The 27,608-nt window shown below is 47.7% G+C and overlaps 1 protein-coding gene and 1 long non-coding RNA gene across 3 annotated transcripts in view; both read left to right on the plus strand.

Annotated features, from left to right (window-relative positions):
• The first annotated feature begins 3,673 nt into the window (after positions 1–3,673).
• Nav2 (neuron navigator 2) overlaps positions 3,674–27,608 on the plus strand; it is a 654,216-nt gene continuing 630,281 nt past the window's right edge. For both annotated transcript variants that reach the window (XM_031386765.1, XM_031386769.1), the window contains exons 1-2: positions 3,674–3,787; positions 8,331–8,972. In XM_031386765.1, coding sequence (XP_031242625.1) covers positions 8,898–8,972 — 75 coding nt within the window. In that variant the 5' untranslated portion in view covers positions 3,674–3,787; positions 8,331–8,897. The remainder of the gene's footprint in view (positions 3,788–8,330; positions 8,973–27,608) is intronic.
• LOC116102268 overlaps positions 18,989–27,608 on the plus strand; it is a 29,855-nt gene continuing 21,235 nt past the window's right edge. The window contains exon 1 of the long non-coding RNA XR_004123046.1: positions 18,989–19,356. This is a non-coding gene — a long non-coding RNA (uncharacterized LOC116102268). The remainder of the gene's footprint in view (positions 19,357–27,608) is intronic.

Below are 27,608 nucleotides of genomic sequence, written 5' to 3' on the forward strand. Positions count from 1 at the left end.
CTTATGAAGGCACTCCTAAAATGCATCAGAAATATATTCCTAAAATGCACAAGAAAGCAGAATCAGATGGGTCTAAAATCTCAGAGGGTAAGGGTGAAGTGAAGAAATACTGAGTGGAGCTAGGTTGGCAATTGGAAGGGAAAAGAAAGAGGAAGTTAGATAGGAGAGAAGAAAAGAGGAGAGGGCAGAGGAAAGGAAAATAAAAGAATCCCGGATGGTAAAGGTGGATGTTATGTAGGGCATGAAAACAGGAGTCCTGTTAACCCCAGGCTTGCTTCCCTAGGCTGTTATGAATAAGGTGGTTCTGCTTTTGTTTCATTTTCTAAAAAAGGATTTATAATAATTTTAATTATGGGTATGTGTGTGTCTCTGTGTGTGAGCATACACATGTGTGTTGGTACCCTTGGAAGCCAGAGGCATGGGACCCTCTGGACCTGGAGTTTCAGGTAGTTATGATCCACTTGATGTGATTGCTGGCAACAGAGCTCTGGTCTGCAAAAGCAATGCATACTCAACCACTGAACAAGTCATTTCTAAAACACCCATCTATTCATATGCCCACAACCACTACCCACTATTCATACAACAATTCAGCCACTGACCCACTCATCCATCTATTCATTCACCCACCCATCTATCTATCCATCAACTCACCCATCCCATCCATCTATTAATTCACCCACCCATCTATCCATTCATCAACTCACCCATCCCATCCCATCCCATCCCATCCCATCCCATCCTATCCTATCCAGCAATCCATCCACACACCTACCTGACCACCTAGACAAATGTTCACTGAACATTCATTCATATACTCCATTCTTTTCTAAGTACAGAGCCTAAGAAAGAAGAATATGAGAAAAATCCTTATAGCAAAGAAATGCCTCTTGTAACTCAAGAGTCTGTCTTCATTCCCTCTATTTGCCTTGACTGTAGTTGCTCCAGTCCTATTCTGGACCACCACTTCAAGGTTACTCCCTGCTTCCTTTCTTGACATTTCTCAATGAAACAGCTTATATGGGCCATTGCATTATATAAGCTTGTTTCCAAATTTGAAGTGCTCTATGGATTCCAGTCACACTTACACTGGAATTTAGTCTTCCTCTGTGGACTCAAAAGCCCCACTACTCTCACGGTCTGTCTTGTGCAGTGGTTGCGTTGACCATCCTCTTGCTAAGGAGCACATGACCCTGTTCTACTACCCATCTCATGGACTCTGCACTAGCAGCTGCCTCTGCCTGAGTGTTTCCCTTTCAATCCTTTCGTGGACAAGTCCTACTCAGGACTAAGACCTCACTTTGAACTTAGTCTTAAAGAAAGCCATTCTCAATTTAACATCCTTTTTTTATTTTCCACACAGCTTTTGTTATCCTCCCAAATTATCTACAGGAGATATATGCTTACTTTCCATTTGTTTATTTCCTCCTTCTATTTGAGAGCAGGGAATCTCCCTGCTCCTTCTCAGAAGGCTTGCTGAGCCACAGAGTTCTTAGGCGAATTGAGTGAGGATCAGAGAAGGTATGAACTGAAGATACAAGCAGGAGAGAAATACTTATGGTATAGGATGGAAGAGTTGAGAAAACAGATGATGCCATGAGAGTCTGTGGTGGCTATTTACAGTTGTCAACTTGACTATATCCAGAATTAACTAAAACCCAAATGGCTGGACACACGTTTTTCTTAAAGTGTTTGAATTAACTAGTGATCCACTTCTAATCTGGATCTTTGAGGAGGGAAAGATGTACCTTAATCCACATCTTTAGAGCTTAGAAGATCCAGCCAGGTAGTGGTGGCGCACACCTTTAATCCCAGCACTTGGGAGGCAGAGGCAGGTGGATTTCTGAGTTCGAGGCCAGCCTGGTCTACAGAGTGAGTTCCAGGACAGCCAGGGATACACAGAGAAACCCTGTCTCCAAAAACCAAAAAAAAAAAAAAAAAAGGAAACTTGCTTTCTCTTTGCCTGCTTGTTCTTACCCTCACTAGGAAGTCCATTCCTTCTCTGGGCTTAGAACTACTTCTTCAGGATTTCTGCATATATTGAAGACTACTTGAGACAGCCAGCCTCATAGATTGAACAACTACTGGAATCTTGGGACTTCAAGATTGGGTTCCCAATGGTACTAAAAGGGCCCCCATCTTACTTTAATTATGTGTTAATTATGCAGAGTGCTGGGTTCCACTGACATTTCCATGTATGCATATAGTGCACTTGAGCCATAATGCCCAACCCCTGGATTTGAAGACAGCATGGAGGTGTGAGAGCCTTGGGTTCAGGCGTTAGAAGCTGAACCAGGTACCCATGCTTACCCTCTTTACACTGTGCTTTTACCTGCCAATGTAAAAGCCCCTCTTTTAATTACTACATGTCATTGGCATCTGACCTGTCTCCCTGGTCAATAACCAATCACATTCTCTCTTGAGACATGGAATCCAGTTCCAGAGACGTGCAGCAGTCTATATGGAACGTTTGTGCCCAGAGCAGTGTGGACAGGCTGTTTGGTGGTAAAGTAGCATTTGGGGTGCAGCTGCAGTCTCCCCACTGGTAGTCTTAGAACGGGGAGAGCTGGGCATGCCTAACCCTGGACTTTCCATGTCTAGGAGAGTTCAGCATTCCAGCTTGGCTGACGTGGGCAGGTTGAGGATTAAGATTCAAATCTTAACAGTTGGATAAAAATTCTTAGCAAATATTCATAAATTTTGCTGATGGAAACTGGGCCGTTTGGTAGGCAGTGGGCATGGGGACTTTTATATCTTCAGCTCTTACTTGAGATCTTGGTATGTGTGTTTGAGTGGGAGAGGTAAGGAGGAAGTGGAGAGATAGATAGGAGAAATGGAGAGGTAATAATGAATAAATGAATGAACGAATGAGTGAACATATCCACGTCACTCCTGCTATCTGGATATGTCCGGTCTTCCCCTTTATTCCATGTTTTGGGATACGATTTAGGTGAGAAAATCTTTGTCAGTTCCAACTACATCCTTCTATTTGGCAGCTAGGTACCAAACCATTCTGTGAAAGGGAGAGAGCTGAGGAAAGCCACTTTCGGTTTCAAGATAATACTGAGGGAAAACAAGACACTAGAATCATCCCCAGTTGGGTGACTTAGGGGGAAAGACACATTCTTTTCTAGTTTCTGAAGGCTCGGCTGATAAATAGTCCGTGCACTCCTTTTCTGTGGGTCCAAGAAAGCAGACACGGATCTTGGCATAAAGATTTGAGTTTGACGTCGGGAAGCACTCTCCAAACATCGGAAGGTGCTCCTGGATTTTGCTTCAGGAAGGTGCTGAACACTCCAAGCGGCAACTGAGGAGCTCCGCCTTGAGGGAGACTTCACACAGTCTGGACAGCTCCCTGGCGGGCTCCTGTCTAGGGAAATTTCGAATTTGGTGGGAGCCGACTTGGTGCTCTGTGAGGTCGTTCCCTCTTCCGGTTCTCTAGTCTTTCTCTTTCTTGACTTGTCAATATAAGTGCTAACAGAAGACCTCACCCACCCACCCCATCTCCAGAGGGGCCTTGTCTATCTTTCCAGTCCCGGGGCGGGGGGAGAGACTCCGGACCCTGAAAGGGGACCAGAATGGCGAGGCTGCTCATTGGTTGTGAGGCACCATGTGAACTGCACTGGTTGGCTGGGGGAAGGGAGGAGGAGGCCGTTTCCCGGGTAACAGGAGGGCAAGGAGCGGCTGTAGTGGCAGCGCTGGGGCTGAGGAGCGCCGGTCCGAGTACAGAGCGATACAGAGCAAGACTGGCTGGAGGCTGTGGCTTCGGAAGCCGGCGTGGGCACAGGTAGGACCCTGCGCTGCTTCTCTGGGGTCAAGCCTGGCCAGGCTGCCCGCTAGGACAGGCCTGGGGAAAGTTTCCTGCCCAATTGGATTGGCAAAAAGAAGAGGACTTGAGGATGCTAGGTCTAGGCAGGGTGGGGTTGCAAAGGGGTCGGGGCTAGGCTAGGAGACCGCACCCTTACTCCAGGATCTTGAAGTACGGGCGACGAGCCTGTGAAGGCACCGAATTGTATCACAGAGACCTCACAGGAGGACGCTCAGCCACCCGCACAAGCAGGCCAGCCAGTCTATCCACCCTTGTTCAGAAATGATCTGACAAACTTCCCCAGCAGATGCCAGGCTAGCTGCGCTACACCGGACCTGGGTTACGAGCTCCGCTGTGCACTTTCTCAGGCCTCTCGCGAAATTGTGCACACCCCCATCCGGAGTGGGCGTGTGCCCCTCTCAGTGTAAGCGTCCGAAGCAGCTTCCCATCTCCCTGCGCGTGTTCTTGTGTTTCTGAGTGCTCTGCGTGTCTCTGTCTCTACTCTGTGATTGTGTCTCTGGGTGTGTGCAGGCGTCTGGGTCCTTTCGTATTTGTTATATTTGTGTGGGCGTCTGCGAACACTCTCTGGGGTGCTGGGGGACTGAGTACCACGGTTCCTGGCTTTTTCTGTCACGGTCTGTGTTTTCTCTGTGTGTCCTTTCTGTGTGCTGGTTTTGGGGTATGTTTGAAGGTGGTTTTATGTCGGTGCCCTGTTTCTGGCCACATTTGTCTCCGAATATAGGTCTGGCACTCATCTGCGCGTCTTTCTTTCTGGGGATGTGTGTGTCCCTGTGCGTGATCCGAGCAGCTGTAGGGATGTGTGTGTGTGTGTGTGTGTGTGTGTTGTGCAATGCCTTGTGTCTCTCCTCTGCCTTCTAACTGGGTTTTTCCCATGTCAGCAGGAGAATGGGGGTAGGTTGATAGGAGCCTGAGCTGGGACACCAAGCCAGGCTAGGTACTGTGTTTCTTTCTCTCACACTCTGTTCCTGGCAGCTGCTGGCTACAGGCAAAGGTGGCTAGCGAAGGGAGTGGGGGGAGAGGTACCCAAGTATTTGAGCCCAGGCCCTGTGGGATATATCTGCCCAGCCAGCTCTTTTCTTGCAGGCAAAAGGACTTCAGCGGCGGTAGCAGAGGCAGCCTGCACTGCCCAGCTGGGGCCCTAGTGACTTATTTTTGTGTGTGATCCTTTCTTTTATTGAGGAAGAGGCACAAGCATGCTCTGCTCGCCAGCTTGCTCAGATAAAGGCACAGGGGTTGGTGGCTGGGTCAATCTTCTGGCAAAAGTGCTTGGCTCACAGACTTCTGTGGAGCATCCTGCCCTGCACCTTAAGTCTCAAGCCCATCATACCTCCTTGGTACTCTTTCACACACCTCGGGCAACTTGTCTATCACTCAGTGGATAAAGGGCTAGGTCAGCATGAGCCCCCACCACCACCACTCCACCCCATTCTCCTATTGGCACGAGGAAGCAAATGCTGAGTTAGGGATGTGCTCCACTTATAAAATGGCATGGGTCAGGCATCCCTTTCACATCCTTCTGCCTTCAGTGCTGGCTGGAAATCAAGAGTGAGACCTGCTGAAGGGAGCCAGGAGATCAAATGGATAGTGCCCCATTTTGAAGTCATAGGAGAATTAAGCAAAATGTGAAAATAAACTCAGGCTTTAACATCTCGGCAGGAGTAAGTCCAGACTGGAAGCCTTAACTTGCTGTTGTTTAGTACCGGAATCCCATTGGCCATTCACTGGGACTAGGGCTTCCTGCAGTAAAGGACCTGAGTAGTGCTCTGAGGGAAATCTCTGCCTTAGAGACTAGACTCTGTCTTGTACCTGGTGGGTTAAACCTGAAAAATCCCCTATACTCCTATTTCAATTGTCCAAAAGGAAGAAGTAGGGACAGGTGTGCAATGAGAAATTGAAGCCCTACAGAATCTATTTGGGGTCCAGAACCCCTGGCAGCATGCTTGAATTATCTGTAAATATGACTAGGCTTGTCTTCTGGACTTCTAGATCATGGATCTTGGCCACAAGGCTCCCCAGCTTACCTGATGGTACCTCCTGGTCTAGGCTTTCCTCCTATGTGTCCTTCCCACCTTCCACCTCCACGACACCCCTTGCAGAGGCTGACCAGAGATCCCTGGCTGACTTATGGCACAGAGGTGCTAGTGCTGAACAGCTACATCCGGGATCAATCCAACAGGCGTGTTCACTTTCTAATGACCAATTAGCGTTCTGTTAGTCCTGCCTCCTCCTTGCCTCCACCTACAAGCACACTGAAACTTCTGGAGACTTCTCTGTCAGAACCCACATCAGATGTGGCACTGGCAGCAGCATCCCTGTGAGCACTCTGCACTCTGGTGCAGGAAGGCAGTGGCCCCCAGAACCGGTGCAGACTGCCTTCTAGAGAAAACAAAAGGCTTGCAGGAGGTGTGGCACATCTTCCCACTCCCCGCTGGCAGGGAAGATACTTCTGTGGTGACAGCGTCTGTCCTCCATGTGCTTCCAGGGTGTTTGCTTCTGTAGGTGTGATGGGATGTGACAGGGTCTCACCCGGGAGAGGGCTGGCTCAAGCTTGGTGGAGGGGCCAGAGCTGTTCTCAGACACAAGCCGAGCCCAGGGCTGGAGGAGATCCTTCTGGGCACTGGGCTTTTTTTCCTTCTTTCCATTATTATTCATGAGCACAGCCAGGAGCTGTAAGTATAGACTCTGAACTAGACAAATGGCACCGGATCTTTCCAGAGCAGCTTCCACACAGGTGAGAATTTTTAAGCCAGACTTGAGTTCAGATTCCAGACAAATGGCTTCTTAACTGTCTTTTGTTTTAGGGAAGTTGCCTGGCTGCTCTTGTGCAATCTTTAGCATGAGGCAAACTGACTGGCACATGACAAAGGGGCCCTTTGAATAAATGGATATGTGTGTCAGTAGATTGCACCAGAGGCATAGAAGGCATTCGACGACTTTTAGCAGGTCACATATTAAATGAACATTTTCCTTTAGTCATTAGCATCACCTGCGCTTTCTAGATGAGAAAGCTGGGGCTCAGAGGTGCTAAGATACTTGACAGAAGTCACACGGTGAGAAAGTTGCAAAGACTCAAACCCAGCTACATCTGCCCGAGTGTTCTATTTAGGTTTCAGCTGAACATCTGGATAAGGCACTACGTGAGGGGCAGTTCACTAATTTCTTCAGATTATGCTCCGGAACTACGGCTCGGAGGCTTGCCTTTGCTAGAGATCTTTTGGAGGGGTGATGCCCAGGGTGCTAGTGGGTAGCACAAGGGTGCTTAGCTATTTCCTGGGTCCACAAAGAACATCTGAAATCTTGCTCTGGGGAAGTCTTTTCTGGTCTTTCCGTTCCTCATCAATTCTTAATCCAAATCAGAGGGGCAGTGTGACTGGCTGAACTCTGTTCTGGCCAAATGTGTGGCATAGGACAAGCCACACTTGTCAGGGGTGCACCTGGAAAGCCATTAATTCCAAAGCATCTCTCCCAAGCATCACCCCACTCCGGTCTTCCTGTTCTCTGCTACCAGCTCTCATCTCTGCCTTTCAACCCAGTTTGGCACTGAGCTGCACGGAAGCCTGACAGAGTGTGATGACAGAGGGTGACTTCTGCCTCATTTTAAAGCGGCTGCTGGTCAGGACAGCTGCAAGGAAGAATCTGGGGGCTTCAGTCTTATGCTCACTCTGGCTGGATCTGACCACAGGCTGGCACTGACTGAATTGAAATTTAGTAAGAAATGTTGGCGGTAAACTTTTTAGTAAGGCTCCCAGTCCCACCCTGCCCCACCCCACCCACCCCTTCAACCTTTGTTTCCTGAGGTGCTGATGTTGAGAGGAGATATTTGAGACTGTTGATTGAAGCATTGTTATGATACTTCTCAGGCCTGACTCCACCTCTCAAACCACCCAAGGAAGGATGCACCCAGTGAGAATGTCCTGAGCACAAGTGCTCTTCCTTTCTCCCCCTTCCGTGGCTCTTGGAGATTCTGTGACGTCAGGCAGGAGGTAACTGGTGTCGACTCTGCCTGCTGGTTCCAGCAGGGAATGCACCTAGTTCCCAGGCAGAGTTGCTTTCCAGATAGATGTCTGTCACATTGATGCTGCGCTTTCCTCCCCTGTGGCCAGGGAGTCTCACCTGCCACACACCAATCTCCTACAGCCATAAGGGGGGCCAGAGGAGAGACAATGTTGCTTCAGGCCTCGGGAATCATTCCCTCTTTCTTGCCATCCACCATGCCTTATTGCTGCTGTGGCAGTGAGCCCTACATGGGTTTGAAAGATAGCTCCTTTCCAGTGCTGCCCTGCAATTTCAAGAACAGAAGTGGGGGAGTCCATGAGCTCCACCCCCACCCCGACCCCGCCAGGTTGCTTACCCATGGATGTGATCAGTGTTGGGTTCAGAGAAAGACTGCTGGCTGTGGCTGGGTCCAGGCCTTGCTGTGGGGCTCCAGATGGCAAGCAAGACAGCTCAAACACCATACTTCACCACAGACAAGCCTGACCATTGAGCATTTTCTTTTCAGGTCTGGGTCTCTCTGCATGAAGGAAGATGACAGCCGGGAGGGGAGCTGCCACGGAGACAAACACTCACAGGAGCTGTGAGGAGCGGCTGGCAGAGAGGCATTTGTGGTGATTTATAGGAGCCAAGGGCTGCCGAGAGGGATGTGGATGTTATCAGCTCGGTGGATTAAATGCCCATTTACATTGTTATTGATATATAAATTATCCGTACCAAGCAGACAGTAAGGAAAAGGATTCCTTGGGCAGGAATGGGGCACACACCCCAGGATATGGACTCTTCTTTGCCCAAATATATCCATGGGGCTCTTGTAAAGTGAGTTGCAACCCTGAAGTGAAACCGTGATCTTCATCCTCAACATGTCAGCGACAGCCTCCATCATCCCCAAGGCATCCGTGGCTAGCCAGGTTCCTAAGTGGCTTTCAAGAAGATGGCAAGACCTTTGAAGAGATAGCACAATCTCCTTTCTGGTGGGACCTCGTCCGGTGGTGTGCACAGGGCGCTGTTGTGTGGGGCACTTGGTTCTGCTGTGGATTTAAACTATCACTGAAGAAGATTTTATGCCTGGGAAATGGAATCCATTTCTGAGTCAAGTCAACAGCAGAAGAGAAAGCCAGTCACTCACGGACTGGAAGATCAAAAGAGGGTAAGTGGTGGAACTTCAGTTACAGTTTGCTGCCTGGAGCTGGAGTCTTTCTGTGGAGCAAGAGCTGGGTGGTCCGGAGAGTGGTGTTTGTGGACTAGACCTGTCTGTGTTTCTCTGCTGAGGAGGAGGTGTAGTTGCTCCTGATTTCTGTGTCCTAGCGCTATGCTTTCTGCTTTGGATCGTTGGTGGTTAACACTTGAAATAAATGAACGGAAGGAATACATTAGTGCCAGGACCTAAGAAGGCAGAGGCTTACGTAGAGTTTACAGAAGTTAACCAAAAATTCTGGTATCCTCCAAGCCAAACTGGGTTCCTTTGTACCTCAGTTGCTCTGGGCAGTGTGCACATTTAGCCTTCCTGGGAGTGATGCTCCAGGCTGACCTGGTTTTGTTTAAGGAATTTTCTGTGTTGTCTGCTGGCTCTTGTGTATATGGATCAAAAAATGCACCCCGTGGACTCTCTTGTCATTTAAAGTGGCCCATTGAGTGCAGGCCACTGGTTGTGATTGGTCTGAAAGCCTCATTCACCCAGGACTTGTGTCTGCCAGCTAAACTTCAACTCTCCTTCAAAAGTGAAACTCACTGGGGAGCGACACACTGTAGCTGATTGTTCAGGAAGGAAGCTGAGGTTAGGTCTTCCATCCATCGGCAGGACTGTGACCAGGGGCTAGTCAAGGGTTAAACTAGTTCATGTAGGACCGGAGTCTGTGTTTGTCTGCAAAGGATCCCTGTGTTTCCGGTGAAGTGTTGGGATGGCACCCAAACTTGTGGCATTCTACCAGGTGATGAGGCATCTATCATGTCCCCTCCTCTTGTGAATTTCAAAGATCAAGTCCCCCAGTGTGTGTAATATGCATGGCCTCTCTCTCTCTCTCTCTCTCTCTCTCTCTCTCTTTCTGTTTCTGTCTCTCTCTGTCTCTGTCTCTCTCTCTGTCTCTGTCTCTCTCTCTGTCTCTGTCTCTCTGTCTCTCTGTCTCTCTCTCTGTATGCTTTTATATTGGTTTTTACTCTGTCTTTCAAAGAATAAAAAATAGATTGAAATACATTTTTAAAACACAGACCCTGACTCCATTCCTAAAAAGCAAAAACAAAACAAAAAACACTCCTGAGGCTGGGCCTCTTGTGATTCGGGCAGAATGCCCCATCTCAGGCAGCTGGGGAAGTGGGACTTGTTTCTTGGTGTTTGGTTTGCCAAGTGTGGGGCCTGCTCGACCTTCAACTCCAGTTTCTATAGGAGCTTTCCCAGAGGTAGAAGGAAAATTGATTACAGTGAGCAGCCCGAGGAATGCCTGCGTTCCACTGAGTGTCAGTTAAGTTTGGGATCCAGACACTTAGCAGAGGAGCAGTTGAGACCTCTGACACCATAGGAAAATTTAATTGGGCTGCTACACTAAGATAATGTGCAATTATGATGGCTTTTCCTTGGCTAGGTGTAGCTGCTTGCATTTCCCATCTGTTCTTGGCTTGGACTGGGTTGGTCCCCATGTACCACGGATCCTATGGAAGGAGACTACAACCCCAAGTGAGGCTCGGCGGCAGCTGGGGTAACATCAATTGGTCATGCTCAGCTGACATTCATTTTAACTTGAACTCTAGCTGTCATGGTGATTATTAAATTTATAATGATATATGTAAGATCCATTTTAATGGTTCTCCATGCTCGGGTGAGCCCTCGCTTGTGCTGAGAAAATAAAGCTTAATAGAGTATTACATTTCATTTTCTACTGAATTTTCTACTGAATTTTCTGGGCAGAGGTTGAAACTTGGCTTAGGAGGAATTAGATTGTTTTCTCTGATAGGCATTGTGATGGAGTTCCACGTGGCTTAAGAGTTAAGTCTGAGCTTCCAGAATCCTGCCACTGCAGCAGCTTCTGTTGGCAGCAGCGGCTTCTGTTGTGTACATATATGTGTGTGTTTGTGGGTAAACACACGCCCCATTTGCATCAAGTGCGAAGCTAAACAAGCCTCCCCGCGTGCAACCTGGAATGTCTTGTCCACAGAGCTGAAAGGCAACTCTGCAGTGTTTTGGCTCCTACCGCAAGTGAGCTGAGAACTCCTCTTTTGGGGGAACTGGCTGAAAAATCCCACAAATGCGTCTGCTGGAGATCTGGAGAGCTAGAGAGGCCGAGAGGCGGGGAGCCAGGGATCTGGGGAAGCCTCCAGCAGCATGCACAGGTTACCAGTGGGCCTTTGTGGGATGAATGACAGGCACTGCAGAGGGCTAGCAAGCTTAACCTTTGTTGTATTCCCTACTATCTTGAGCAACAAAAGATGCTTCTCCTGTGCCTGGTGATAGCTTCCTTCTGCTTGTGGGCTCTCTATGGATGGAACAGCTGGTTCAGAGCCCATCTGGGATTTAGTCTGTGGAGACCCACATTCTGTGGGTGCAGAGTGCCATTAACTGTGAAAGGAGAAAGCTGGACTCACATGCCAATGCAGCTTTGCCCTTGCCGTATGATCCTCTCTGATCTAACAGAGTCCAGAAATATCTAATTCCAGGGTTAGTGTTGAGATTAAGTGAAGTAAACGTATGAGGAGTTTGTTGTTGGTAGACATGTGAAAAGTGTGCTGTCTATCTTTGGGATGGGTTAAAACATTGTATTATTCTTTTTGTTTTAGAGGTCTACTTGAGATTGAATTCAAAATACTCAAGCTACACTTACATATTCAAATCTAATTATTACAGAAACACATAGAGTAGAGGGTTCTTTTTCCCAGTTCTAGCCAGGAGCAATGACTGTCAACAGTTTGATCTGCTCAGGTGTCCTACCTGTAGCCTATGGATCACATGTGACCCAAGGTAGGAATAATGCAGCCCAGCATACTTCAATGTCGTATCACAATGTCACAATGCCGGAGAGCCCTTGGTTACACCTGGGGTTTCAAAACATTTCTTTTTAAATGGTTGTTGGTGGTTCGTGCCCCTTCATAAAACGAAATCACATTGTATAACATTTTAGGAAGCTTGCTTTCTTAGCATAGTGTGTGTATTTGGCTCACTGCACGAATACCTATGCCCCGCCTAAAATGTGGCCTGTAGAGTGTTTCAAGCTCTCAGATTTTGCTTGGTATTACAAAGTTCCGTCAGTCCATCATTCATGTAAAGAGCACTCTACACAGGGAGCATGGTTCTAGGCTCAGGATAAGCTAGACGGCTCTGAGCTCCTCCTCTCTGAAGATTACACGTGGAGCCTGTACTCTCTGGTGTCACCTCCTGCTGTCATAGCTGTGTCTGCCTGTTCACTGTATGTATCAATGGCCAGTAGCCACAGCTGACTGTGGAACACTAGAAATGTGACCAGTGGGGCTGAAGACCTGGGCTTTCAATTCTGTTCATTTCAGTCAGCCTAGACCTAACAGCTGCATGGCGTTAGAGGCTACCATATTGGGAAGTGCCTTTCTGAGCAGTAAACAACCATCAGATAACATTGTCTATTTGTTGACTGTGATTTCTGCTAAAAAAAAAAATTTTAAAAAGAGAGCAAGGGGGGATGGGCAAAGGGGTGATGCGAGGGAGCAATAGACTTCGGTTTTGTGATAATTTTTAAACTTCCATTTCACAAAAGGTATGTTAGATCCAGAAAAGCACAGGCTTCTAAAGTTTCAGACTGGTGGATATTTGGGCATCTTATACATTGGTGTAGATACCTCACAAACTAAAGATATGTGACATCTCTTTAAAAATCAGTTAACTTTTAAAATGCCTATGAACATTTTGCTTGCATGGATTTATATGTATCATGTGCATGCCTGGTACTTGTGGGTTTCAGTAGAGGATATTGGATCACTTAGAAATGGAGTGATTGATGGCCATGAGCCACCATGCAGGGCTGAGAACTGAACTCAGGCCCTCTGTAAGAGCAACAAGTGCTCTTAACCACTGAGCCATCTCTTCAACCCAACACATGCAACATCTCTTGCTCCGAGCCTATGGATGAGGTAAGCATAAGGGGCTGCCACTCCAAGTCAGGTTCTTTGGGGTGGAGACCTACTGGTGAGCAGCAGCTGGCCATGAGAGCATCTGGAGGCAGCTGCAGTCACAGCGTCACATGTGTGGAGCCTGTACTAGGGGCAGGTGTCATTTAGAGCCCTGTACTAGGGGCAGGTGTCATTCAGAGCCCTGTACTAGGGGCAGGTGTCATTCAGAGCCCTGTACTAGGGGCAGGTGTCATTTAGAGCCCTGTACTAGGGGCAGGTGTCATTCAGAGCTCACAAAGCTCATCCCTCCTGCTTTGTCGACATCCCTTGCTACCACCTACAAATAGCAGATCCCTCTGCCTCTCTGTCAAATTCAAATCCCGTGCTGAGTCAGGAACAAGGCAGAGAGGCCCTGGGGCTGCAAATCACCACAGACAGAAATCCAGTCGGTGAGTATGGCTGTGCGCTGAGAGTCCACTTACCCAGCACAGATGGGAGAAGTCAGACTTCCTGACAGACAGCTATTGATCTGTCAGGGAGAAGGACTTTTGAATTGATTTTTTTTCTCTTCTACTTCTGCACAGAACTGTGTCCTCCACAGCAAGCTTTCCCACGGAGGGCGAATGCTGGAAAATAAGCTCTGTTTCTGGCACTTCAAAGGTGCTTGATGACTGAGCGGTGACAAGGATAGTTTAGTTTGAATATTCTCCAGGCTGTCACCTTCTTAGCATGAAAGCTTCCCAGAGCCAGTTTTAAAAATGACTGTGGAGAGGGTAGTAGACTCAGGCTTTATGTAATTAAAATTTGTAGGGCTGGCTGAACTGCTCTAGATTGCCAATCAGTGCCCTACTAAGGGGGCATATATCACCAGGCTACCTTGCCAACTTTTCCTTGTATTTGGTATAATCACAACCCTGACTGTCCTGTCACCCATGGCTCAAGCTTACAACCATTCCACCCTACAAGGCCACTCCTTTTTCATCCAGTCACCCCCTCTAAGTGAGGGCTACAGTTGGCCTGGCCTCTGTGTCTCCCCTGACGTCATGCTGAGAGAGTGGCATAGCATTGTGGTTAGTTCTCTCCCTTACTTCACCATCCAGCCCAGGCCAGGTGACCCTCCCAGAGAATAGCTGCCATCATCCTAATCAGTGATTTCCCACTTGTCCCTCCCCAGAGGCTACTGTCCCCAGCCCTAACCGCTTTATTATACCATGTCCATCCTTTAGGGTTCCATGACTAAAGCTGAAGCCCTGCTAGAATCTTTTGATCTCAGTCTAAACCTGAAAGTACTTGGTGACATTCCTCAGCTGTGTCCCTGGTGGTATTTACACATAGTTTGTAAGATGTCGCCACTGTGCTAGGCACCACGTAAGTAGTATGTAGAGGTTGCTATGACTAAGTCCTTCCATTCTCTCTACATATCTCTCCTTTCTAGACTCTGATGATTTTTCTTCATGTTCACCCCTATAGTCTTTTGCTTACATGTCATAGCACCCCCTGCCCCACAAAGACTTCACTCCCAGTCTGCTTCTCCCTTTTTCACAAAGAATGGCTCGTCCATCCTAGTATTTACCTTGTTCAGGAGCAGCGAACTAGCTGCTCACTGCACCCTCCTGGGTCCTGGATGCTTTATCACATCATAACCTCCTAGCCAGACTGTTGATTCTTTAAGGGAAGATGCTGATCTTGTCCATCACTTTCCCTCCTGGAGCACAGGCGGCTCTGAATACAACTTACTTAAAAGATTGAAGGATGCGTGTTGTTTTGGATCCTCTTTCCTGTTGATGATGAAGTTGAGTTTGGTCCTTCTATACGTAATATGTTTCCACTCATGGACAGAGGGGAGAAAAAAGGGTTCAAGCAGACATTTAGGGAGGTTCTGTGGAGGACTGGAGACATCTGATATAGTAGACCAGACAGGGTCTAGAGAGAGAGTGTTCACTAAGCAGATGTACTGAAGCACATGGGCAAGCACCATTGCTTCTGTAGCTAGAGGGAGAAGTGAGACGGGATGGGGCAGTTGAGCTATGGACGGAGCATCTTGAAGCTGTGATGCCTTCTCACACTTCCCATGGTGCATGTGCTGTGGAGCTTGCTCTACATCCATGCAAGCGAGGCAGTGGTTATTCCTTCTTGTCACAGAGGGGACACAAGACCCACAAATGTGCTAATCTTCCTGCGAATAAATGCCCACATTTAGTGAGCTTTGCTGGAAGTATTGGAAAAATTATATCAATAGGCCAAGAACAAGGAGCATTACTAACATGTGTTAGGCACTTGCTCTGTGTCTGGGAGCTACCTGGAGTTTCTTTTACTTTACTCTCTCAGTTCTCCCTCAGACGCTTTGTGTAGATGTTTTAAATTTGTTTGGTTTGTTGTCTACTGCTAGGGCTCAAACACCAAGTCTTGTGCATGACATATATGCTAGCGCTGAGCTGTCTGCCCAATTGGTCCCTTTCATACAAGTTTTTTTGTTGTTGTTTGAGACAGGGTTTCTCTGTGTAGCCTTGGCTGTCCTGGAACTCACTCTGTAGACCAGGCTGTCCTAGAACTAAGAAATCTGCCTGCCTCTGCCTCCTAAGTGCTGGGATTAAAGGCATGCGCCACCACTGCCCAGCTTCATACAAGTTTTCATAATCCTTTTTATAGAGGCAGAACCTAGGTTAAGAGTTAAACAGCTTGCAGTGTCTGCAAGGCCCTAGGACTTCACGGAAATCTTACCTCTTTTCTAAGCTTCTAGGTCTAAGCTTTTAATATGATCATTTTCATTTCTTTTTGCTGTTGTTCACGAATACACACGTGCAGAGATGTGTGTGTGTGCGTGTGTGTGTGTGCTCGTGAGCATGCACGTGCCTGTGCTCATTGCATGTGTAGCATGCACACACACACACACACACACACACACATATACACACACACACATACACTCTGTAATGGGACTGGCCTACATGACATCATATGGTATCGCTCACCCAAGACCATGTTCACAGCACTCTGTGAGTCATGCTCACTAGCCACCGACCTTCTTGAGGTGAGTTGCCGCCTGGTAACAACACAGACCTTCTGTGGAAGAATCTTCCTCTACAAGTGGACTGAGCTCTGAGGCGCTATTGGTGTGGTTTGCTCGGGTGCAAGGTAGGGCGAGAGGGCCAAAGAGTGGTAGGTTGGTACCTGCCCTCATCCCTCGTTGTCGTCACTACCCATCCATTCAACATTTATTGAGTACCTGCTGTCTGCCATCCAGCTACTGTATGATAGGCTTAGGTATTGATGTCATGGAGGTTGTGCCAGTTCAACCAGGAGTGTCAGGGATATTAGGCAAATGTCCACCTGGTTTGGAGGGGCTAAGAAAGTCTCCTTGGAGGATAAGTGACTCAAAATCTATATGGAAGGGACTGAATCAAAAGCATCGTGGGAGGTGGGGGACTAAGCAAGCAGTTTCCGGGAAAGGGGTTGCTCTCTGGTGGGGTTGCAGCTGGGGTGCCACCATTATAGATAGAATCTGTCCTGCCAGAATTCACGTGTTGAAACCCTAGCTTTCCCACCCCCACCCAATGTGACACTCATTGGAGATAAGACCTTTAAGAAGGCAATTAAGGTTCAGGCAAGGTCCTAAGGCTGTGGGCCTACTCCAATAGGATTTGAGTCCTTGGGGATGTAAGCAAAGTGCAAGGCCATGTGAGGGAGGATGAGAAGGCCACTGTCTGCCTATCAAGAGGAGAAGCTGGACAATGCGAGCTCTGGTACCCTCACCTAGCCTCCAGACTGCAGATCTTTGAGGCACTGTGCTTGGCTAAGCTATCCAGCATGTGAAGTTTTGTTGTGGCAGCTAATGCCAGCTCAAGAGTTAAGAGGGCAAGGTAAAGGTAATCTTGGCCATAACTGCCTGTTCTGGAAGTTCCCTGAGGACACTCACCAGGGCTGATGTCCCCTGTGACAGCATGGGGTCCTTGGGACACAGTAGGAGGTCCTGGAATCCAGTATTTGGTGACAAGTTTCTAATGTAGGTGAAGACAGAGGGAAGAGGAGAGTAGGCCCAGATGCAAGGTAACTGTCCAAGATAGAGGATTGACAGGATCTGGATGTGGACTATTTGTGTTCCAGGTGATAGGACTTAGAACTTATCTTCAAATCAAGGAGGATAATGACTGATAGCCTGGCACAGACAACCTCAGATAACATTCTCAAAACCAACTCCCATGCCTTGGAGACAGGATCTCTCATTGGTCTGGAACTCATCAATTAGGTCAGGTTTGCTGGTCAGTGAACCCCAAAGAACTCCTTGTTTCTGCTTCCCCAGTGCTAAGATTGTAAGCCTATGCCAACTAGGTCTTGTGTGGCCATGTGCCCTCGCGTGCCTGTGTGTGTGTTCTGGGGGTTTGAACGCAAGTCCTCATGCTTGCAAGACCACTTGAGTCATTTCTCCAGGCTCTAGGTTGGGTTTTTCTAATGCATTTGGGGTACACTGTGATCTGCACCCTCACCTGTCCCAGGAAAGCAACTGAGGCTATCTCCACTTGGTGGTTGGGATACAAGAGCTACAGACAGATTTGTGACTAGCCAAAGATCACACGGCACATTAATAATCAAAAGTAGGTGACCCCCCCACCCCTTTTCTTTTCCCATCTACAGTTACTTTCCAGGGAGTAAAACAGCCTTCCTTTCGGGCTTTCATTTCAGCAGAAATGCGTGTTTGTATTTTATCACTTTAGCTACATTTTCACTGGAGAAGAGGATTTGGTGGATTTTTGGGGATCTCATTTGGAAGGCACTAGAAAATTTGCTGTGCGTTGGCAGTTGAAACATAGCGCAGACACCTTGTATATGGCCACTCCTCCTTTATTTACAGCTCACGGGAGTCCCGTGAGGACCCTTTGGCACATCAGCACTGGGTCCCCTCTTGCCTTTCTGTTTTGCCCACATGGACTTGCAGAAGCCAAGTTACAGAGTCCTTAGAATGGAAGAGGGCAGGGGACCAGTGAGTGATAAAGAAGAGTGAGCAGAGCCACATCTCCTGCATCTTCAGCTGGCATCCACAGCTGGTATGTTCATGGAGCCTTCCTTAGAACTCACTCCCCCCTGCTGCTCAGTACTGTTCCCCTTGGTTCTTGTTTTAAATGAGCTTCAACAGTGTTTTAAATGAGAAGGGAAGCCATGGCAAAGCCACCTCCGTTGTTTGGTATTCTTGCCTAGAGAGCTGTGGGAATTTTATAACATTTCTAGCATCCTTCTTCAAGGCGAAATTTAGGAATCTAGTAAGGCAGCCTGGAGAGGACCCTGAGACACTGCACTGGCCATACTTAGGACAGCACTTAAGTACTGAGTGAAAGCTGTCATTGGCAGTACTTAGCACAGCATTTAAGTACTGAATGAAAGCCATCAGGATTTTCAGGCACGAGCTTCCCTAAACTTGGCAGAAACCCTATCAGTAGCATATTTGTGGGGTAACTGGGAATACTTCTGGTATTTGGGGTTTGCTTTTGGTTAATTGTGATGACACAAAATCCCCTCATCTGCTGTACATCTTTCCAGAAGCAAGTTCGTGGCCAGGCTCCTCTTTGTGTGACATTCCTATAGGAATACCCTTTACCGATCATCCTGCTTGCCTTTTGCATGGGGACTGTAGGTGTCTGTGCAGGTCTGAGACACCCCTTGTGATTCAAATTTTTGCTGCAGTGTGCTTTGTGAGTATCATCTGCTGCGCGTTGTGGCATCCCCTAAAAGCCAATAACAGGGAAAATCTGGTTACCTGGGGGTCCATTTCAATTCATCAAGGTTCTCCAGAGCTACCCAGGTTCCTTTCTCCTGCAGCTTAGATCAGATTCTTGCATGCCTGGGGTTTGAATCAAAATAATGACATCTCTGACTCCTATCCTCGGGGCATTAAATTTTAATCTTCCTTCTCTTTGGGATAATTAGAAAGAGAGAGGGGGAGGGAGATGTGGGGACTGGGAAGCAAACTGAGAGGAGACATGGATAGCAGAGGCCAAGTGGGGGTTTCTGCAAGGCAGCTTCTTCTAAAACCAGGAAGCCAGCCACTCTGAGGACTGGTGGCTGCATGCTGAATTCGTTAACAGGGACAAAGGACTGGGCTTGGGACAGATGGCAACGGGGACAGGCCAAGGTGGCTCCTGACAGTGACCTGGGGCCAGAACCGTGCAAATGAGCTAGAGAAGGAGACTGTGAAATTCTTTCAGGTGATCATGGGATTTTTGTCTTGGCTAAGCTGAGTGAGCAAAAACCAGGCTTCTCAAAGCCTTGGTTGTTCCTAGGAGCCACGTTCCCTAGAGGACTTGACAGAGGGCCTTGTGAGGTAACAGTCTGCATCATGGTTATAGCTAGTTCAGTCCTCTGACCCCAGCCCTTGTAATGTTACCCCAGAGACAGCAACCTGGCCATCTGGGAGCATCAGGCTCCTGGTGACTTCAGAGGCAGGAGGGGGAGGCTCCCTCTGGGCTCCTTAAAGGGTAGGTTGGGATGAGATGAGACGAGAGGCTCCCTGGGAGATTCTAAGTGCATGTCAAAATATTTCTCTTTTCTTCCATCTGTGGTTATAATTTAAAAATCCAATAGGCAAACGTCCTCAATTACATGAGCAGTCCCCGCCGGAAGCTACAAAGTAGAACAGAGCACTGTAGCTCCCAGACCCTGCGCATCTTAACATGCGTAACCCGTCTGCCATGGCTGTTTAGGCTTACTATTGCCTGAGTCCTTAGGTATCACAATGGTTTCTATATCAGGACATGCAGTAGTACATCATTTGTCTCATAGCCAAGGGTCAGGAGATGCTTGTTGAAGGAATGAGTAAAAGTAGACACTCTGTATGGGGATGGGTAAAAAGAGGCTTCCACTTTAGGGCTCCACTTTGATTATGATCTAGAGTTGGTGTCAAAACAATAGCAGATTAAGGTGGAAAATGTTTCAGGTGCCTGTGTGGATGAATGGAGAGAGGCATCTGGTCTGGGGGCACTGCTTCGGTGTGTCTGTCTTGCATTCATGAGTCTTCACAGGAAAGGATTCTGTCTCGCAATCCAGCATTCCTCTGCTACCGGCAGAGATACCTCTTTCTTCCTGAGCTTCCCTGTATCTGTGGTGATGATAACCTAGATAACCTAGTCATTCTGTGGATGACTACATGGGTTGACTATTTAGGGGTACAAGCACAGGGAGAACAGTGGCTCAGCTGTACTTCAAATGGGAAGCATTGAGGAAACTGGTGCAAAATCCCCCCTTCCAAATTGCAGGACAGACTGTCAGAAATATAGACAGATGATGTAGCCATTGGTAAAGAAATACCTAAACTCTCCTAGAGGAGCCTGCAGAGCTAGGTTTGTGGTGCTCTCTCTCCATCCCAGAAATTCTGAGAAAATGAGAATGGCATTCAAGAGAATCATTCTGAGCAAAGAGGTTGTCACTGTGTCAGACACACTCAGGAAGTGCCCACAACCAGGCAGCTTAAAGGGCTGGCTTCTCATGCCTCTGTGGTATCGGGCCCACTTCTCTATAAGTCACTGCTTCAGCCAGTGCCCCACCCTGTCCCTTCTTTCCAACACCCTTTCTCTACTGCTCTTTAGAGCTGACCCTCAGCAGCCCAGCAGCTCCCATCTGCTCCACCTTCACTGTCTGCACCTTAGGAGAGCCCCAAGAACTGCGTACCAACCCATCTCTTATGGAGAGGTTTGGTGGCAGACTTCCTCCTTCACCCTAGTCAGGCTCTGTCTGTTCATTCAGTCTTGACCCCTGTCCTGATGGAAGCCTGTCCAACCCAGCCTTACCAAGAATCCCCCTGTCAGAACCAGCATAATAGTGCATGCCCGTAATCCTCTCACCCTTAAGAGGCTGAGACAGGAAGGTTGAGGCTAGCCTACGCTATTCAGTCAGACCTTGTCTCAAAAAAAAAAAAAAAAAAAAAAAAAAAAAAAAAAAAAAGGAAAGGAAAGGAAAGAAAAGAAGAAAAACATCCTTTCTCAGCCCACTGACTCTGCTTTGGCCACATAAGTTCCCAACTCACTTTGCAAGGTTTAGAGTTAAACCCTGTCTCTCCTCCTATTTCAAGTTCTCTCTTGCTATAGTCTTGACTCTTTTGGCCAAATGTCAGGTGTGAAACCTAACCTTTGAAGGCTAACACTCCACAAAGAGGCATGACCAGATGAGCAGTGATGGGCCTCTCTATCTGATTGGGTAAGATTTGCTATAAGAGGGGCAGAAGAGGCTGAGGGACGATGGGAGGCATGCTCAGTAGTGAGTGGTCCAGAAATTGTCTTGTAAATGTCTTCCTCGCTAGAACATCCTTACGCAACTCACAGCGTGACATCACATGAATGAACGACATTACATGAATGAACATCAACCTGACATCTACTTAGGTTCCACATACCCAGCATCACTTGAATGAATGGTCAACCCATCATCTATTTAGGTTCCACAAGCTGACAAGAAGAACATACCAGAAAGGCAGGCCTGTCCATAGTGGAGAACAGGAGGCTCGGTGCTGAGGAGGGAAGACCCTGGACAGTTAGAAGTCTAGGTTTGGATCTTAGCTTAGCATTCTTTTTTTTTTTTTTTTTTTTTTTTTTTTTTTTTTTAATCTTAGGGAAGTTCCTAGAGCTCTCTGAAGCTCACAGCCTCACCTGCAAAATGGAAATCCTGATACCATCCTCATGAAGAATGTGCATGTGTAAAGGACTTAGTGCAGCACCTGAGGACCTTGCTTCTATATGCATCTTAGCTCACGCTGAGCTCTGACAAACTGCACTCTGCTGTTGAGGTCCTGGTGGGTCCCACTTAGAGCCACTCTCAGCCTGCGACCTCTCAGGGGTCCAGTTACAGCTTGTTAGTCACTTCTTGACCTTGATCCTTCTGATTCTACTCTGATACTATTTTAGCTTTTTGCTAGAATTTGGGATGTAGGTCACTTTTAGGGGGAACCTTCTGCTTGGGAGATGTGGCAGGTTACAGCCAGAATGTCTTTTGCCCTAGACGCCTCCCATGATCTTGAGTTATTGCAGCAAACTGAGGGAGGCAACTCACTCTGTAGATAGAAATCGAGGGGGCTTGACAAGGCGAGTGGCGGATGTGTGTCTTCTCCCCCACTGTGGCCATCAATCATTGGCAGGGAGCAGATAGGGCAGCGAGAAAGAAACAGCAAATAGGCAGTTTGCATTACTGGAACCACGTGAAGCCCGGTGCCTATGGTAATTGAAAGATATCTAATCTCTGCTGCATCCCTGGAGCATCTTCCCCATCGCATTCCTGTGGTGTTTCCAAATCTTATCAACACATCTGCGGAGGTGGAAGTGAGGTTCCTGCTGGAGCATCTTGTTCTGTGAGAACTAACAGCAACTATGGTAGCTTTTTTTTTTTTTTTTTTAACTGAGCAGTACTATGTGCCAAGCACTGCAAGAAACCTCAGAGTGCGCAGACCACAGGCTCCTACGCCTGAGATTCAAATCTGCCACTTTCCTGACATGTGACCGGGAACAGCTTGGTTAGCTCCCCTGTGCCTCAGTTTCTTCACTGGTAAAATAGAATAAATAGTGGTATCTCCTTTCTAGAGTTGGTCCGATCTTGACATGAACCTACAGTCCTTGGGAATGGGTTTGGTACATGTAAGCATCATGTGAGTGTGAGAACACAGAGTCTGCAGCTGCTGCACTTTCTCGGAAGTCAGGCTACAGCCCTTCAGCCCTCTCAGTGGGACAGACTGCTGATAAAGTGTGCTGTGGCCTTGGATACTCTCCATCTCTCTCAGAACTGCAGCTCTGATCCCCTCCCTACTTCCCGGATCCCAAGCAACCTTGAATTATAGCTAGTTTTTAACCTGTGCCCTTCTGACTTCCAGCTTATAGATTGGGTTGTGGCATGGAGCTTGCTGCTGCCCTGAGAAAATCTAAAGGAGGCAGATATTCCCTTCATTCTCAGCATCTTGAGTAGAAATGACAGAATTGAAGGGTCTGAGTCCATTTAGGGCCCAGTCCTGTTTACCTACAGCCATGATGCCATCTCTCCTAATGCTCTCCTACCTCCAGGCTGCATCATAGATATAGCCATGGACTTATACAGTCATTCTGAAGGGGAATGTCATCTCATTTTATTTTCTCTAGACATATCTTTTCCTTCTATTCAACAGCAAGCATTGGCATTTATTCATTTGTCTATACATCCATCCATCCATCCATCCATTCATTCATCTATCCATCCACCCACCCATCCATTCATCCATTCATCCATCCACCCATCCATCCACCAACCCACTCACCCATCCATCCATCCATCCATCCATCCATCCACCCACCCACCCACCCACCCATCCATCCATCCATCCATCCATCCATCCCTGCTATTATCTGATAATACTGAATACACAGTATGACAGCTACTGTTTTTTTCATTGCAACAGTCCATGATGTGGTTATTTTCATTTAGAATACCTAAGTAGAGTTTCCCTAGAAGCTACCAAGTAAACACAAGATCAAACTATTATTCAAACCCAGGTGTTTTGCTGTCCTACTACTATGACTGGTTTTCTACCCATAGTGCCCTTTGAACATCTACCATCCAAACTGCCTCCCCTCCCCACCCTGGATAATCCTCTAGTGCCAGACGTCATGAGTTCCAATTTAGCTCTGGAATTTTCCCCCAGAAACTTTCATTAGATCCCACAACAAGATGACGCAGTTCTACAAGAACTGTACTGCAGGTGTCTGTCAATTCCAGGTCCTGACCACCTCATTTTTCTGACTAGCTGGTGTCAGTCAGGGTTTTCCATGACTATAATCACTTTGGGTTTTATCACATCCTACAATGGCTTACAGAATTCAAGAAGTACAGAGGGTGAGGGAGTCAGGAGGAAGCATAGCTCCCTGTTGATACACAACCCTCTCAGTACCTCGAATGCTCACCAACCTGGGCTTTCTTCCCTACTGTTGATAGTTTTGATGGAAGTTCCATGTTAGAAACATTAGTCAAACCATTGTCCATTGGCCATTCACTCCCTCTTTAGCCATTCTCCCCTCCTTAGAGGCCGGAAAGTGATCACATGATTTGTCCCTCTGGCAGCCAGGCTCATCCCAGAGGCAGCCAGGGGCAAACCGATTGTCATATCCTCATTAAATAACAAACTATAAATAAAGAAATAACAAAGTACACACATCAGTTACAGAAAATAGTGACAGCAGACACTCCTTTCACCCCATCACCTAGGAAGTTGGCAGTGCTTTTTTAGATCCTCTTTGATAGGAACCAGGGACGGGGCATACCACAAAAGCCAGAGCAGGCACCCTTATTACCATCTCATGGAAGGAAGACTACTTTCTGCCAGAGTTGCACAGCCACACAGGCATGTGGCCCATGCTTAATCATCATTTTAGGCCAACTGTGCCTTGCCTGGCTACCAGAGAGGAGCTAGTGTCACTATACATGTCACCATAACCCTAATTGGATTCTAGTCATGTGTGAATTTCAGCAAATGTAGCTTATCATAATATTTGTGTCCCTCACACTGTCTTCCCAGAGCCCAGGAGCTCCTAAATGCAAAAGGGAGGTCAATATTTACTGGAACAGAGAAGCACAGAGTCCACAGTGACCAAGCAAACAGACGTCACTGTGAGAATATGAGAACCAGGTTCATGGATCCCCAGTGCTCAAGTTTTAGGAGCTGAGGACCTGCAATCAATCATATAAAACAGATATTTATGCTATAGGTGATGTCACAGTGGAGTTCTCTTAAATGACTTCACAAAGAAACTGTCACTACTTGTTACTTTCATGAAGTTCTTCTCTGTGGGAAGCTAGGTTTCCCCACATGGCAAGTCTGGCTTTTATTCGCCATTTTCCTAGGGAGATATTTAGGGGAAAATGTTATCATTTGTGGCCCTGGAGCTTTCTTCTTAGGGCAAGAAACACATCTATTTCTCTTTGGGGGAGAACAAGGGACACATGAGCCCAACTGAGGTTTTGCCAGGTGTGTTCAGGGCCTTGAGGGGATAGCCATAGCTGTGTTTGAGTATCTGTGAAGCAAGCAGCCATGGCTCACCCTTCACCCAGCCCACTCTCCTCCAGCCAGCTGCCCCTAGCCACTCTTCGAGATGCAGCTCATGCTTCTGCTTGAAGCCTCTGTTTCTTCTCCTGTCCTTTCTTCTCCGATTCCCTTCAGCCTCTATTTTTGCACTGTATTCTTTTTTTTTCTACCTGCAGCAAGGTTTTTACTGAACCGCTTGCAGGCTAAGTACATTATCTGTGGAGTGTGAATGACAGAAATCCAGGCTCAGTGATCTTCCGAAGGTCACTCTACCTTTCTGCGTGACTCAGCTTCTCTGTTTTTTTTTTTTTTATGCGGGAATAACCATGCGTGTTTTGCTCTGGCCTTCACTGGAGGGTCAGTCTGAGGCAAAACTGAATGAGGGCCCAGAGACAGTGACCCTGTAGTTGAAAGGATGACTGGGAATGGTGGCCTTGGCAGACACAGACTGGTCTGTGCTCCTGGGCAGTCTCTAAGGTGCTGCCAGGCAGAAACTGCTCAAGGCTGGTTCCTTCCCCGAAGTGCTGATCTTATGCTGAAGGATAGTGGTACCCTGTAGCTATTCAATGGGCTGAAGCCGGGTTCTGATGTACGCTTCCATTCTCTGTCTGCTTTACCCAAATGGCCTTTAAATACATTTACCTTTTTAACTGGTACTTAAACCAAGTTTAGAGGGAATGGCCAGTCACTAGCAAAAGGGCTTTTTCATGTTTGTCTTCCTGGAGAACTCAGCTTCTATACAAGGCCTGTGTATTTCCTATGCCCACTCTTCCAACTAATAACCTCCAATGATGAACTTAAGCCTAGAAGGGGTGTCATCACCGCTGATCAGCGCTTGTAGAAGCTTGTAGAAGCTTGTAGAAGAACTAGGGGCAGCTGAGGACGGGAGATGTCAGTCATCAAAATTATCTCCCTTTCACAGCCACTCCAAAGAGCTCCAGCTGCCCCTGCCTCTGGGGGATGACCTTTGACCTGAACCAGCATGATGGGCCCAGCTGGGAGAAGAGGGAGCTGTCACCACGGGTCAGGTTACCAGTCTAGTCAGCATGATGTCAGGGTGGCTCATACGAGCCCTGACGCTGCTGAAGGGAACAGATATTGAGGTACAACTTGCTCAAGGATGGCCCATGCCCTCCTGCAGAGGCCTCCGGTCCTGAATCCAAGTAGATAGGAGAGTGTGTAGGGATGGCTTCCCCTGACTGCCTCTTCCCTGCCCAGCTTTTCAGTTTGCCCAGGAGAACAGTTTGCAGCTAGGGTATGCCAGAAGCCCCTGACTGGAGGGAACCATGGGGTGAGGAGGGTAACAGACTAAGTATTTCAGAGGATCAAGGCAGAGGAATGCCCTGCAAGAACTAAATGGAATGGAACTTCAGTTGAAACCCAGACATCTCCTTACAACCAGACCCACATGCTTTCCAGCCTCAATTAGCTCACCCATGAAGCAAGGGACAATAGCACCTTCCAGCCATGGGGCCAACTGAGAGACCCAGAGAGAACCCTGGGAATGGACCATAGAGAGGAGAGGTGAGGATAAGAGAAACCCTACCCCTTCCCTCCTCAGTGTAACTAGACAAGTAGCTGAGGCTGCAAGCTGCAGTCCAGCATTAATCAGCTGGGATGTCTCTCCTGTGCTTGTGAGTGCTCTCCACTTTGCCTGGGGACTGTGCAGGGCATATTCACAGTCATCATCCTATAGACAAAGCCCTGTTGTTTCTAGAGTCATTGAAGCCAGACTTGGCCCTCCATCCAAAGCACATAGGACCTTTGCCATTCCCTTGGCCCCTACTCACTACTGAACTACTCTTCCTTCTGCCTGGAATACCATTTGCCATCTGCTGGCCCATTCACCTTCTCGAGTTGACCTCTGTGGTGGCACTTGTCACACGGTAGTGTGATAATGAGTTTGTCAAGGTTTCAGGCTAAGTCTTAATCACTTGTGTGTTTCTATAGTCATGTCTAGCACACTGTGAGCTTTCCAAGAGGTATTCACCAGAGAATAAAAGAATGCACAAGCAAACGTAAAGGGCATAAGATGCTTATGATGGTGGCCTTTCCAAAGAGGCTGCTACCAGCTCTGTGAATAGGACAGAGCCCACCCACGGCTTTTAGAAACATTTGCCTTCGATTGCTATGGTCTCACTTTCTTGGGAATCCACACAGCAGCCAGCATCATCCCAGCTGTGTCTGTCCTTGAGGGCAGAGGACTAGGATGGCTTCCTCAGTGACACCCTCAGAGTCTGAGATTGGAGGGTCTGTAGGAAGTACAACATTTGCTATTTTCTTGGCTCTGTCCTTGTCTGACATCCTTATAGAGTCTAAGACTCCAAAGATGCTTTAATGAAGATGTCACTGCATTGCCCCCAGAGCCCTGAATAAATGGCCCCAGTGTGTGTTCATTCATTCACTCATGCATTCATTCAGCCCAGTTCCCTTCCATTAGGGCCCATAATCACAAAGTGACTGTCTATAACTTTATCACTCTCGTGGCTCCAGTGTCACTCTGAGCAGGCAATTAGATTTTCCCAGAGGCCATATTTGGGGGTCAAGAGGGCAGGCTGATGGAGCATTGACAAGTGCTCGGATGCCGGCTTTAAAATATACAGCAGAATCCTAAAGTAATAGACTGCCACTCCATTCACACATGGGTCCCCAATATCTGGTGGCAGCTTTGGTGATATGGCTTCCCTCTTTCTCCTCCCT

Source organism: Mastomys coucha, unplaced genomic scaffold (genome assembly GCF_008632895.1).
Source record: "Mastomys coucha isolate ucsf_1 unplaced genomic scaffold, UCSF_Mcou_1 pScaffold21, whole genome shotgun sequence".
Classification (NCBI taxonomy): Eukaryota; Metazoa; Chordata; class Mammalia; order Rodentia; family Muridae; genus Mastomys; species Mastomys coucha.